General features: G+C 39.7%; 1 protein-coding gene across 2 annotated transcripts in view; it reads right to left on the reverse strand.

Moving 5' to 3' along the window:
• The window catches only part of DACH2 (dachshund family transcription factor 2), a 245462-nt gene that overhangs the window by 35207 nt on the left and 196716 nt on the right, over nucleotides 1–13539 (reverse strand). For both annotated transcript variants that reach the window (XM_038123229.1, XM_038123227.1), the window contains exons 6-7: nucleotides 10174–10309; nucleotides 8299–8379 (exon numbers count right to left, since the gene is read on the reverse strand). In XM_038123229.1, coding sequence (XP_037979157.1) covers nucleotides 8299–8379; nucleotides 10174–10309 — 217 coding nt within the window. The remainder of the gene's footprint in view (nucleotides 1–8298; nucleotides 8380–10173; nucleotides 10310–13539) is intronic.

Below are 13539 nucleotides of genomic sequence, written 5' to 3' on the forward strand. Positions count from 1 at the left end.
TTAGAGAGAATTCTTATTGTGAATCAGACCCTAATCTAGAAATACTTCACTCATTTTCTGCTGAGTTTCCCACACCTCTGCATGGAGAGAAATTAACAATGACCATTCTTGAAACAACAGAACTGTCTTTAAGGAACTTATTAATTAATTTTTGAATATTGGTGGATTTATTTTCTTTTTTTTTTAAATATCAAAAGCTTTGTACAAATAAATTATGTCACGATATAATCCTTATTACTGTTACGACTACTGCTGGTGATCTTAAAGAAATATTATGCTTTCCTTGTAATATATCAGTTAAAATAAAATTCAGTATATATAAATATAGATGGTATATAAATATACATACGTATAAATATAGATCTATGGCTTTACAGAGCAATTCCAACTCTCCTTTTTGCCTAAGTCCCTCCTGCCTCCAGTGCCGAAGGCCATACGACCATAATGACAATAATGACAATAATGTCACAAGTCAAACAGCAGCTCTGGTGTCTCCTCCTTTAATTTGTGAATCTCTCCACACTTTTGCCTGGAGGCTGCCATCATTACAGTCAATTTCAAGATTTTCAAGCTAACAAAAACCAAGACAGCAACAAATACAGTCTCCTAATCGACAGCATGTAGGAAGTCCCCAGAGGTTACAGATGTATAAATAACATGGTATTTTCTGAACAATGCTTATTTTCTGGCCTCCGTGAGTAGCCACGTGTACACACACGCATCCCATTTTCTGCTCCAGCTCATCCATCTCCTGGAGATGACCCATCATCCAACATATTCCACACAAAAAGGCATCTTCTAAGCCCAGCACAAAGGGCTCTCCACTGAACTGTCAGTGAAATTTGTACAGCTCTGGATCCCCTTGCTGACAACACGCTCCCGAAACAGCCACGGGATATGTCAGCAAATTCACACAAGCCAGCTCCAACTATCAAAATATCACAGAGCAGCCCCAGTGACGGGTGAAACAGACAGATTCAAAACTGCACCATGTTTTATAGATTATAACATCTCAGAATACACCTGGAAGCAGAATTTTATTTATTAAACTGCTTGTTATAGCCTGTCACATTCTGTCAACTAGAAGAAAAATCTGCTTTGGAAACTACTTTCATACTGACTACAAAATAAAAGAAGAAAATAAATCAGTTGGTATTTTGACATCAACATGGAAAGGCCAAGCATGACCAAAGAAGTGTGCTGGGGAATTTTGTATTGGAGCAATCCCTCTTTCTAGTTTGTACTCATTCACCTCCAATTTCAGAGTTCACAGCTGTCTCTCCTTCCATCTTTTTATCAATCCTGCTTCAAGAAGGATATTCACAGCTGGGAATCTTCAGAAGGGACCCACAAGGATCTTCAAGTCCAACTCAGTGAATGGCCCATGTAAGGATAAAAGCCCCCTTAAAACCTTGGCATTATCAGCACCAGGCTGAACAAACGGAGCCAATCCAGTTGAAATTCCATTGATTGATTACAATTGTGGGCTCCTGCTCTTTCAGGCACGATGGTGAATTTCCAAAGGACAGCTGATAATAGGAAAAACCTACTGAGAGAACTGTCCATCCCCAGAAATGACTGTGGCTGTGACACACAAATCCCATACACAGTCCAAGTGTTGGAGTGGTGCCTTCTGCCACAACAATCAAACATGAAATCTGATCTCCTGCAGTCTGCAGCCCCACTGGCTTCTGAGAGGAGCACATGGGCCATTATCAGCTCTGCTAATAAGAACTCGTGTAACTTTATCAAAGGAACTCAACACAATGTCTGGGATATAATGAAGAACACATTTATTCTGGTTTCATGACTACAAATCAAGAATAATCTTTTTCTACTTCCACTCTGAGGTTAGTTCACTATCTTATGCACAGAATCCTTGAATGGTTAGAGTTAGAAGTTCACTAAGGATTTATTACTTTTTATCATCAGGAATATTCTAATGCACTAAGCATTCTAAACCACTTTGGAGATGAACCTTAATGTGCAGTTTTATCTCAGCCTTGCTGTCCCCAGAAGCCTCTGGGCAGCAAGTCCTCCACAAAAGGGAAGACAGAGCCCTTAATTGCCATCTTAATGTGACTGTTACACAGGAGACAGACACACTCCACAGAGCCATCTTAGATATTCAAGATCAAATTAGAAAAAAAAGTCCCTGAGTACACAAAAAATGCTACACAAAATACCATCCACCAGTGCTGGGTTTGCTTTTCTGACAGCAGGAGCACACACTGCTGTCACAATCATGAGCTCTGCATTTCACTGATCTGGAACATCCAGCTGTGGGCAGCAGGACAAACTCTGGCTCACTGGAAGGAACCCTCAGGAAAGAACTGTTTTATGAAGCGCAGCTTCTGTGAATTTCTTGAAGGTCTTCCTCAGTCACAAATACTACAAAACTTCCAAAGTCACCAATTAACTAATTTTTATTATTAATTTGAATTTTTATCTGTACTTTATCCCTGTCGTCCTCTGTGTGTGCACAGGGGCACACTTGGGCACACAAATGCAGGAGCACAGTGCCCCTGAGCAGGTTTGGTGCTCAGGCAGGGGAGGCTGAGCCCCTGCTGGCACATTCCCCAAGATCCCAAGGATTTCTGAATGACAAAAACATTCAGCAACCTCTCAGGACAGAGATTGTCCACATCCTACTGCTCATAATGAGGACTGAAGGCAAACTTATCAAGTAACTCATAGACATTTAGAATGTCACCAAGTGCAGGTCTCAGGTTAATGACTTTGCACCAGAGCTAACACCAAGCAGAGAATCCAGTGGGTCAGGTTAAAGACCAGTGCTAAGGAAAAGATTCCTGGGCCTAATCCAAAAGCTGTCTTAGGTCACTGGGTGCCAGTCAACAATTTTTATCCTCTTCTTATACTTTTCAAACTTGATACAGCTCAGATGAGGCTACATGAAACAATTCACAGTGTTGGAGGAGAAGTGGGAATGTCCCTGAAGAGACAGCTGACTGAAGAGTAGCTTCCGGATCTCCCTCTAATTTGCCCCTTTTATTGCACAGACTGACACAAATGAATACCTTGCTAAAAATTGGTTTCAAAGCCTTTTCAGTAAAGAAAATTTCATTATTTCACCATGTTTATACAGACTCATAATTTGTAGTGTTTAGATGGCGATACATTAAAGTCACTGAAATCTAATAAATTAAACATATTAATAAATTATGTATCAATGCAAGAAACTGCCTTAGCCCATCTGGCAAGGTAACTGTGAAGTAGGTATTTTACTCATCAGAAAAAGAGCATTCCTAAAAATAATTCTGCAAATAAAGCTCTAATATAAACTTCATGTAAAAGGTGTGACCTTGGAGTACTTCACTAGCATCTCTTGCATAACTGCTTTTATATTTATAAATCTTTCAGCAATGGTTAAGCACAGTGATAACATCATGAGCACAGACACTTCAAAAATTAAAGCTTTACCTTTATTAATTATTTACATTTTGTGAATCTAAGTGTTAATAGAGTTTGCTTTGGTTTTATGGGTTTGGATTTTTTTGGATTGACTGACTGACAGACAATCCCAATGACTATTAGGCCACCTTTTTAACAGCTGTCAGTTCATTTGTAGGTTAAATTTAACAACAACAACAAAAAAAACTTGTGGGAAATGCTTCCACCCAGAATAGAGCACTGTGCTTCTTATCTTTCAGTATTCTCTGAGGATAGAAAATGTAAAAATACCTCTGACTTATCCAGAGGACACTTGCACTGTGCATGTCACTCCAGGTTTTGGGAAAAAGAACCCTTTAAATTCATGTACTATAGCACCCACTGCTGATGAAACAACCCCAGGGTCTGTGACACACACACACACACCCCAGAATGAATGTGGAGTTCTTCATTTGTGAAGCTTTTCTTTTTCATTACATCTTTAAGATGCCAGCATTGACACACCAAACAAGCAGCACAGAGACCACGTGAGGTGCTGGCACCTCCTGCACACTTTGCACAGCCACCCTGTGGTTCAGCTTCGTGCTCCTTGTTCCCCTTCTCCTTCCTTCCCTTTTCCATCTGGATGCTTTCAGATTAATGGCTGGGAAAGTCCCCTCTCTGGAGCACAGCCCCCACCAGCCTGTTGCTGTTTCAGGTGTTCTGCACCTGCTCATTCTCCTCCCCTCACATCCTGAGTAGCCCGGTCCTTTGGCAGTGATTAATTTAAACAGCATAAACCCTCTTTTCTGCTAATGAAATCCAATAAATAAATATGGTTATTCTTTCATTACCGTGGTCTCTGGCCATCTGAAAATATTTCACTCAGTGGAGAGAAATGATGCAAAATTCCCCTTTCCTTGAAGCAATAAAGGAAAAGGTGTTCTTTAATGAACTGGGAAGGGAGAGCTGCCAGATGCAGAGCTTGGACACTACTGTGGGCCATGGGACACAGCCCCAGAGCCTGGATTTGGGCTCTGGAGATGCAGGATGGGCTGGAGGAGGGAGCACTGCCCCCAGGCAGCTCTGGGAGCGCAGAGCAGCCCCCTTCTCAGCAAAAATCTTTTTTATTTTTACTCATAGACTGCACCAACAGTGATAAATCTGACAATATGGTCATTAATGGAATTTTCCTACAATATTTTCCTCTAGTTTGCACCCCAAACCTCATGTGAACACGCTATCCTTGTCTGCATAACAACCAGCAGCATGATCTGGGGGAAAAAACCTTCCAAAAGCCCAAGCTTTGGTCAAACTGTTCCCACTGAAAACATCCTGCACATCCCCACTGATTTCAGTGTGGCAAGAGCTGGGCCAGTGCCTTTTATTACTCCAGCCTGTGTGAGGAGTTTGAAATATTTCTTGTCATGCAGTCAAACAGAATAATTGTACCAGCATCTAAATCCGGCTGGAAGGCACGGCCAAATTCTTTTCTGGCTCATTTCACCTTCCTAATGCCAGAATTCATATGGAGCTTTCTGTAAAGCCTATACAGGGCTGTGTCAAACACAATCCTGCCCCACACAATAGAGATTTCTTCCAGGATATGTATTGAAGCAGATGAATTTAAAGTGTAGTTTCTGGGAGTAATTGTGCAGGTAAAATGTGGGCTGTGTTCTAGGGTGGATTTTGTAACTGTTTCCTTGCACAAGCGATTTCAAAATAAAGTGCAGATTACTCTTGATATGGTTTTCACTCAGAAATAGATGCAGGGGCAAAATGCTGGTGTAACATGCCAGAAAAAGGCATTTGACAAAAATATAGTACTGTATGTAATCCACGCAGTAAAAACAATTTTAGATATATATAAAAAAAGACCCCAAACCATGCAGGCTTCCAAAGATGTTTGACTTTCTTGCCCTCTAATGTTAAATCTGACCATATTTCCTCTAAAAGGATGATGAAAAGAAGCAGAGTAATTGAGATTTAATGGCATTTCTCCTTCAAAAAGCTTACAGGTATGGCTGTAACGGGGCTCTAAAGGCTCTGCAATGAGACAACCACCAATTCTGGAAATTCTGACCCACCAACACATGCAAACAAATCACAGGAATTGCAACAACCTCTTATTAACTGTGTTTTAAAGAAGCACTGTTGTGAAGCCATGTTCTCCTCAGCCCTAATTACCTTGAAATTACTTTGATGAGAACAAAGTGGCACATTTTTGTCTGTTGCTGAGATCACTTAAAATGGAACATGGAAAACAAAACCTGTGTATCCTGAGGGATATTTTGTCTATAATCATTACAATAACTTTAATCCTTTTTTTACTGCTATGATTTCAATAAATAGTACTCCTGATAAATTTGAGTTCCTTAATTTTCAATTGTTGCTGTCTTAATTGTTGTAGAGAGCTCGGCTTTGTGAAGTTGTGTCAAGGTGTATAACACAAAAACACGTTCAATATATGCCTTCAATAATTTCTTTGTTGTTTGAAAACTTCCAACTTACAGCAAAGCTGGCATTTTATGGCCTGCAGAGCTATAAATCATATTTAAAATCATGATGATATTACTCAAAACAGATGTGAAAACATATGTTTGCCACGGTTGTATAAACCGCTTACTTGTCAAACCTAATAAATGTTGATACTTTTATTTTAACTACATTCTTTCTTAATAACTTTGAAAATCTTTTCCATGGTGAATATATTTTGCCTTGGTAAGAGCAATGGCAGGTTTGGAAAAACAAAGCTTGCTCTGTATACAAATTACACGGATGTTTTCTGCAGGACAAGGCAGCACAGATCACACTCCTCACACTCTCCACACCTGACCCTAAAACACTCAACATAACTGAGGTGCACCAGAGCCCAAAATAAATATACAGGAGAAAACAATAACAGGATTAGGAAGACAGAATCCACACAGGACTGGGACAAATCACTGAGGAATAACCCCAGTGGTTCCTACAGAAAGTGCAGTATAGCTGCAAAATCAGCTCAGAATCCGGGATATAAAGGTTGGTGCCTTTACAATTTCTGTATTAGTCCCACTTAATGTCATCAAAAGGTTCTGGAGCCATGGGATGACTTGAAAAATCACATCTGTACATGACAACAAAAAATAAATTTCTCATCCTCATATTTTCTGAGAAAAACTTGACATCTGCAGACCAAGCAGAAAAGCAGAAATTTTGTTCTGTCTCAGAAATAATATTTAAAAATGTCTCATGATTTCAAAGCATTTTTTTCTGATGCAGGTGGATCTCTGAACACTAAATTAATTCCAAAAACATCCCCTAAGTGCATGCAGAACTAACACATGTATAAAGACGTATTTCCCAGTACTTAATCAATTAAAGAAATTATGCAAAAATGTAGACTAGGAAATGAATAAACCTACACAACTTTAATCTTAAGGAGAATTATGGCACACAAACTGTTAGCATCAGATCTTTGTGATTTCATCCATGTTAAAAGGAATGATCACAGGAGCCTGGGAATTGGGTTCACAGGTGGTGGAGGTTCAATTATTTTCGCTTTGGGGATTTCTGAATTATTTTTACAGATTTTTAAACTGTACCTTCCTTCATCCATCCTGAGTGACAGAACTGCTACTACCATGAAGTACATGATTTGCATCTTTGAACCCCATAGGATACTGAATTGTTTCACTGAAAAATTACTGAACATGTGGCAAGAAACCATGTACATTTCAACAGAATTATAATCAACTACACTTTCAGGCTTAGATCAAATACTCACTATGCAATTACTACAGAAATGTAATTTTTAAATCTTAGGAGTGAAGGTAGGGCTGGTAACTTTCTGTAAATGTCAACAGGAGTCAAGAGGGAAGGATTTAAGCAGGATGATCCAGACAGAAAATTACCTCAGAACGGCACAGAAGGGCTCTTTTGGGGTTCATGAGGAAAGTGCTTAAAGGTCCAGAAAAACCAGTGAATAGAAAACAGCTTCTGTCTTCAAGGAGAGTTGAGTACAGAAATACAAAATATAAGGAGGGAGTTTCAGGCTCTTCCTATCCATGACTAGATCAGTTACAGACCTCTAAGGAATAGAGCTGATTGTACAAAACCCTGACACTGCTCAAATAATTTTTTATAACTCTGGAACCACAGGGCACGGAGGGGCTCCAAATTCTCTTCTGAGTAGCCCATAAAATTGTCTATGCCTGCCTTTTAGCTTCCTCTGAAAATACAAGAAAATCACCTCAAACAAAATATAAATCAATTTGTGCTTTCATTTATGAAGATAAATATGAATATTCTCAGTAGACTTACAAGAACATTTAGCTTATGTTGTCTCTTCCTTCTCTTTCTTTCCCTTCACATCTTTTTCAGTCTAAAACCTCACTATCCCCCTCAACATCTCTCTGCATATTTTCCCAGAATAAATCCCTGAGTATCCACCTTCTCCAGCACCCAAGAACCTCTGCAAGGAGATCTCAGCAGAAGAAGCACTTCCCTGCCTACAGGAGAATCCCCCCAGGCCAAACATCACCTCTTCCCTTGCTGCCCCTCACTGGTGAGACAATATAAAATTAAATTGTTCACCCAGAGCATCAGAGCAGTCTGCACACACATCCCCTGAAGGCAAACAAACAATACCACATGACTGACCAAATATTTGCTTGGAACTTCATAAATAATTGAGCCAAAAGACCTGCAAAATATTACCCTCATGCTATATAAACAGAGAGAAGCAAAGTTCTCATTGCTCACACTTCCATGTGAGTTCACTGGATACATTATTCATTGCAATTAAGCACTTAGTTCTCTTAAATTAGTAATATAATGTCATTGCATATGCAGAACATGAGGAAAAGGAATAAAACACATAATAAGTGCAATTAAATGCTTGAGATGGAAAACAGTCTGTGATTTTACCTTTCTCCTTTTGTATTTTTTTTAGGCTGGTCCCAGTTTCTTGGTCAATGAGTTCTCCTTCCCTGCTGTTGGTCAGCATGGCTAAAAAAAAAAAAGAATCAGAGGGCACAGTTACATAACACTGTCAGTAAAAAATGTTAAGAGAAAAGAAAATATCAAATTATATTTCCTCTTGGTTGGTATTTTGGTATTTTAACTCTTAGAGCCAAATGAAATATGCACTAAAGGCTAATCTGTTCAAGTTGATTAGACAAGGATACCAAGATAGAACGCAAATTAGTACTGATTTCTTATGTGATTTCTTATGAAATGTTCAAATTAATTAATTAGATGGAAAAGTACTTCCCAAAAAACATTTTGGGGAAAAATACATTTAAGGATTTAAGTATTAGTAATTATCTATAAAGCAGTAAACTTAATAAAAAGCACAGATTGCTAGATCATAGCCCAAATTGATTGGTGACAGCAAAACACCCCCCAACATTTCAGTGCTGAAGGGAATTCTTTACTTAACACCTGCAGTTTATGACTTCAGAATGCCTCTTTCCTTGTTCTTATTTGATTAAAACATTTCCTTCTCTCCAATCCACCAATTACAGACTTCAGTTATTCCAGGGAGGACACGTGTTACATATTTCATTAACATGTTTTAGGGAGAGCTTTTTTTTTACAATTTCAAAAGCAAAAATCATTGTATTTATGTTAATGAAAAATATTTATCCATATCTTTACAACACTAGATCTCTACATACAGACATCAACAGTCTCTTTTCCCTGCTGCTAAAGGGAGTTAAAAGTTTCTTGTCCTGTGTATTTCCAGCCTTATTTTACACAGAAAAAATAGAGGGGAATCTACTCCACAGTCTCTGCCCTGTGTGTGCACAAATTTAGGCAAAGAATCCAGGTTTTAACCACTGTGCTGGGCAGTGCTGTGGTGCTGCTGCAAGGACCGGGGTCAGAACTGCAAAATCCCAGGGGTAGGTTGTGCATGGGAGGGAATTCTCCAGTGACTCACCCCGAGCGCACAGCTTTTGTGGTTTAAACTGGCTCAGCAATGCCTGCACGGGCTCCAGGCCATGAGGAGACAGCAGTGTTGACACACACTGACGTGAGGAGATGTTAATTGACTTGCCCTAGATCCCTCTTGGAAACACCAAGAATAGGACCTAAACTTCCTCTAGACGGAATTAGCATTTTAATCGATAGTGCACAGCCTGTGAAAGCTGTGGTGGAGGGACCAAAAAAGCCAGAAAGGCCTCAGCCTCAGGGTGATGAAGGAATGTGTGGGCACAAGGAGGTTTTTGGAACAAGAAAGTCATCATATAATCCGTGATTTTCCTCACACACATGCAGAGAAAAAGATACCTTGCTCTTTTTCAACAGCAAGAGCCTTGAGCAGCACTTCCCTACCCAAGCACGCTTGGGAAGGAGATGGCTGGACCAGGGAAGGGTGCAAGGGTGATCCCTCTGTGCAGGGGATACTGGCACACGAGGAACTCAAGAGGAGGGGCTGGGCTCTGCTGAGTGATGAACTTCATGGAATTCACAGAATTACTAGGTTGGAAGAGACCTTAAAGATCATCGAGTCCAACCCATGCCGTAACACCTCAAGTAAACCATGGCACTGAGCGCCACATCCAGTCTTTTCTTAAACATATCCAGGGCTGCGTTTAAGCAGACCATTCCAAAACTTTATCACCCTTTCTGTAAAAAACTTCTTCCTAATATCCAACCTCTATTTCCCTTGAGGCTGTTTAATTTTAACTAAAGAACCGCAGGGATGAACTTCCCGCGTATTCCGTAGCAAGCGAGCGCTTCCCGCGCGTTCCCAGCGCACAGTGAGGGGAGCGAGGGGAGCGAGGCCGCGGCACTGACCGATCCTGTCCGGGGTGGTGTCCAGCTGGGACGGGGAGCTGGACACGCTGCTGCTGGGGTGGGAGGACGCGTGGCTGCCGGGCCGCTGGCTGTCCTCCAGGGATGGTGCCGGGGAAGGGCTGTCCTGGATCCTCTCCTGCAAACAGAAGCAAAGCAAGGCTGGGCCCTTTCATCCACGGGCTTCACCCAGGTTCAGACTGAAACAGTGAGGCTGGCTTAAAAGGAACAGTAACAAATGGTGTTGCCGAGGTAGACAGAGAACAGAACTTGTGTCTGAGAGCAGTGCAGTCATCTACAGCCAAAACCAACACCGGCTTCTACAAACAACGTGTCTGAGCTAAGCTGATCATTTGCCACCTTTTTCTTGTTGGCAACTTTTTATGTTCTAAGTTTTTCACACATAGGAACATACAGAATATTCTTTCATGTTGCTTTCACAAACTACTTTTAATCTGCAGGTAGTGAGACTGCCATATATGAGTCACATTTCAAATAAACAGTTCACAGTTGGACTGAACTGTCACTAAATGCAGTCAAATTTGTAATTAGAATCTGTACTTGTGAATTTGTAACTAGAATCTATACCTCAATAAATTACATCAATATCTTCTCAGGACAGCACCTGAACAAATGATAAATGCTGTGGCTCTGGTACAAACATCCCTCTTACATGAAAAGCACCACTGATTAACTAAAACGAGAGTCTGCTTGCAAAATGTCACGTCTATATTTGCAAAAGAAACTTTGATAGTAACCCCTAATTTAAATATATATAGTACTTGAGGTAAGGAGGGGGAAAAAAAAGGGTAAGAAATATTAAAAAAAAAAATAAAAGGGCAAAATTAAATTCTGCATTTTCGTGTATGGAATTTTCATCAGTAGCAATCTTTAGGAACAGGTCAGACAAACAAGGCATAAGTTAAAATTCATCCTTAAGACAAGAGATTGTGAGACGACCTGAGATCCTTTCAACCTAGTGTTTCCACACACATACTTTTAATTTAAAAAATTTCAGTGCCCTTCATTCCTGCCCCCAGAACCAACAGAAAATAAGAATCTTCTGAAAGGGACAATCAGGGCCTGAGTTACTCCAGATTTTTTTTTCCTAAAGTGCCTTCTATGTTTTAAAACCCCTGTCCAAGTCCTTGAAGGTGTAATTCCAAGGGAGAGACATTAATGAGGAAAAATGGTTGAATTTACAGAACTCCAGAAATTGAGCCTCTAAAGCTGCTCTCATCTCTGGCAATCAGCTGCTTCCCGTGCAAACCCAGAACTGAAATCTAATTTCCTTTTTTTAAAAAAAAGAGATTATCTTGCCTCCACCCCACTAAAAATCACAATTAGAGTTCATCTGGGAAAGTTGTCTCAAAGGAACTTTGCAATCTTTCCTCCTTTCTAACCTACTCTGAAGATGTTTAATTAGGAATATTCTATCTGGCTCCTTGGTAGCAATTTACTGTGTACTCTGGAAAATAAACTCAGAAGCATCTGAAGTTTTTATGCAGTTTTCTAGGTGGAAGCCTGAATCAATAATGTAGCTTTGGGAATCACATGGCGGTTCCTAGGAGTTTTTCCATGATAAATCCCTGATATAAAAAGCTGCTGTTTGGATGTGTCAGGGCAATTCATTAATTACACCACCAGCAAGATCAACAAGAATATTCTGTTACCCATTAAAAAAAACCACCCCTCTAAGCCACACTCATCTTTGTATTTATGGATACTTCTGAGAGTTATGCAAAGGGAGCAGGAGATTGGATCCTCCTCAGAGCATGGGATGGCCTTTCCCTATTCCAAGCACACCAGCTGAGAATGTGGCACTGGACGTGGTTTTAATAGGATTGTTATTGTACATTAAATAACAACCCAGCCCCAAAACCATGCAACAGATGTGTATCTATTACATAGCTGTTAATCCTCAATGGATCAGTTTCACTAATTATCTGTTATTTAATGAATGTACAGTAACTAACAGATCTGAAAGGGAGACTTTTAATGCTAATATTTATCAGATATGAGTATATTATGTTGAGTCACAAGTTTTTATTATTTTGAAAACGGAATGGTTTTACACAAATTAGTTTTCAATTCTGTGGGAGGAAAAAAAAGGCCCAAGTCACTGAGGTTAAAGCCTCCCATGTTTTCTTCCTTTTGGCCTCCAAAAGAGAGGGTTTGGAGGCTTCTGAGCTGAACAGATGAGTAAAAGGGAGTTGGGACTTTGTGGATGTGCTGCTTACTGAGTTGCTCTTAAAAGTCACATTCTTACCCCAAAAAGTACTGACCAAAATAACAAACCATACACATGCAATCCTGAGTGGATGAACCTTGTGTGTTTTTATCTTTGTGCAAATAATAGTTTCCAAATTGGTTCCTGCTAACAGATTACAACACTGACTGCAATTTCATTTGCATGGATTTCAGTTTTAACAGTTCTCTTTGGCACTATTTCCTCTCTTTTAACCACAAAGAGCACTCAATTTACAATTAAGATATCATTTTGAAATGATTAATTTTACAGAAGAGTGCATAGTTTAAGTAAATTTCATTGTCTACTGCAACCATGAAAATGAATAGCCAAGGAGAGGACATGCCAACTGTTCTGCAAAAAAACCCTATGAACAAATATGACTAGGAATTAACACTTAGATATCACACAAACAGCCATATATGTCATCTTAAATGGGAGTTATTTGAGTAATTCAAAAGCTGATGATTTGGAAAAGCAAAGTATTCCAGCTCCTTCTGGTAACTGCATTTCCCATTGTCTCACTATGAAATAATCTCTGCTTGGAGTAATTTGCCTTCAGACTCAGGGTCTTGGTTTGAAATCTTCGGGCAGATGTACAAGTGTCAAATAAAAATGTCCTTCTTAATCACACAGCAAGTCACTTTCTAAGAGAATTATGTGATTATTTCATCTAATGTCTTACCAGTTACACCCATGTAGAGGCACTGGGAATGCAGAGTTTTCCCTCTAAGCAACAAAGGAGCTGGAATTCCCTCTGTACCATACGTGCTCCAAATGAGGATGGAGTATCACCATGTGAGGCTGCATATGGATCAAGAAATTGTCCATTTCTAAATGTTTATGTGGAAATGTGCTGAATTTTCCCTCCTATAATGAATAATGCTATGAGCAGACTCTTCTTTTGCTGGTAAACAGATCCATTTTTCAGTCCTGTAATCAGTATGCATCTATTTAGCTACTTAACAGCAATGTGCTCTGGTTCATTAGGTAGCTACTGTTGTGTCTCAGCCTAGTTAAAATTTCACAGCAAGTTAATCTATTTTATTACAAATGAGAACACAAGTGATAATGTCCTCACCATTTTCCAAACACAGGGTTAACAGTATTTGTAACAAATC

This window comes from Motacilla alba, chromosome 4A (assembly GCF_015832195.1).
Source record: "Motacilla alba alba isolate MOTALB_02 chromosome 4A, Motacilla_alba_V1.0_pri, whole genome shotgun sequence".
NCBI lineage: Eukaryota > Metazoa > Chordata > Aves > Passeriformes > Motacillidae > Motacilla > Motacilla alba.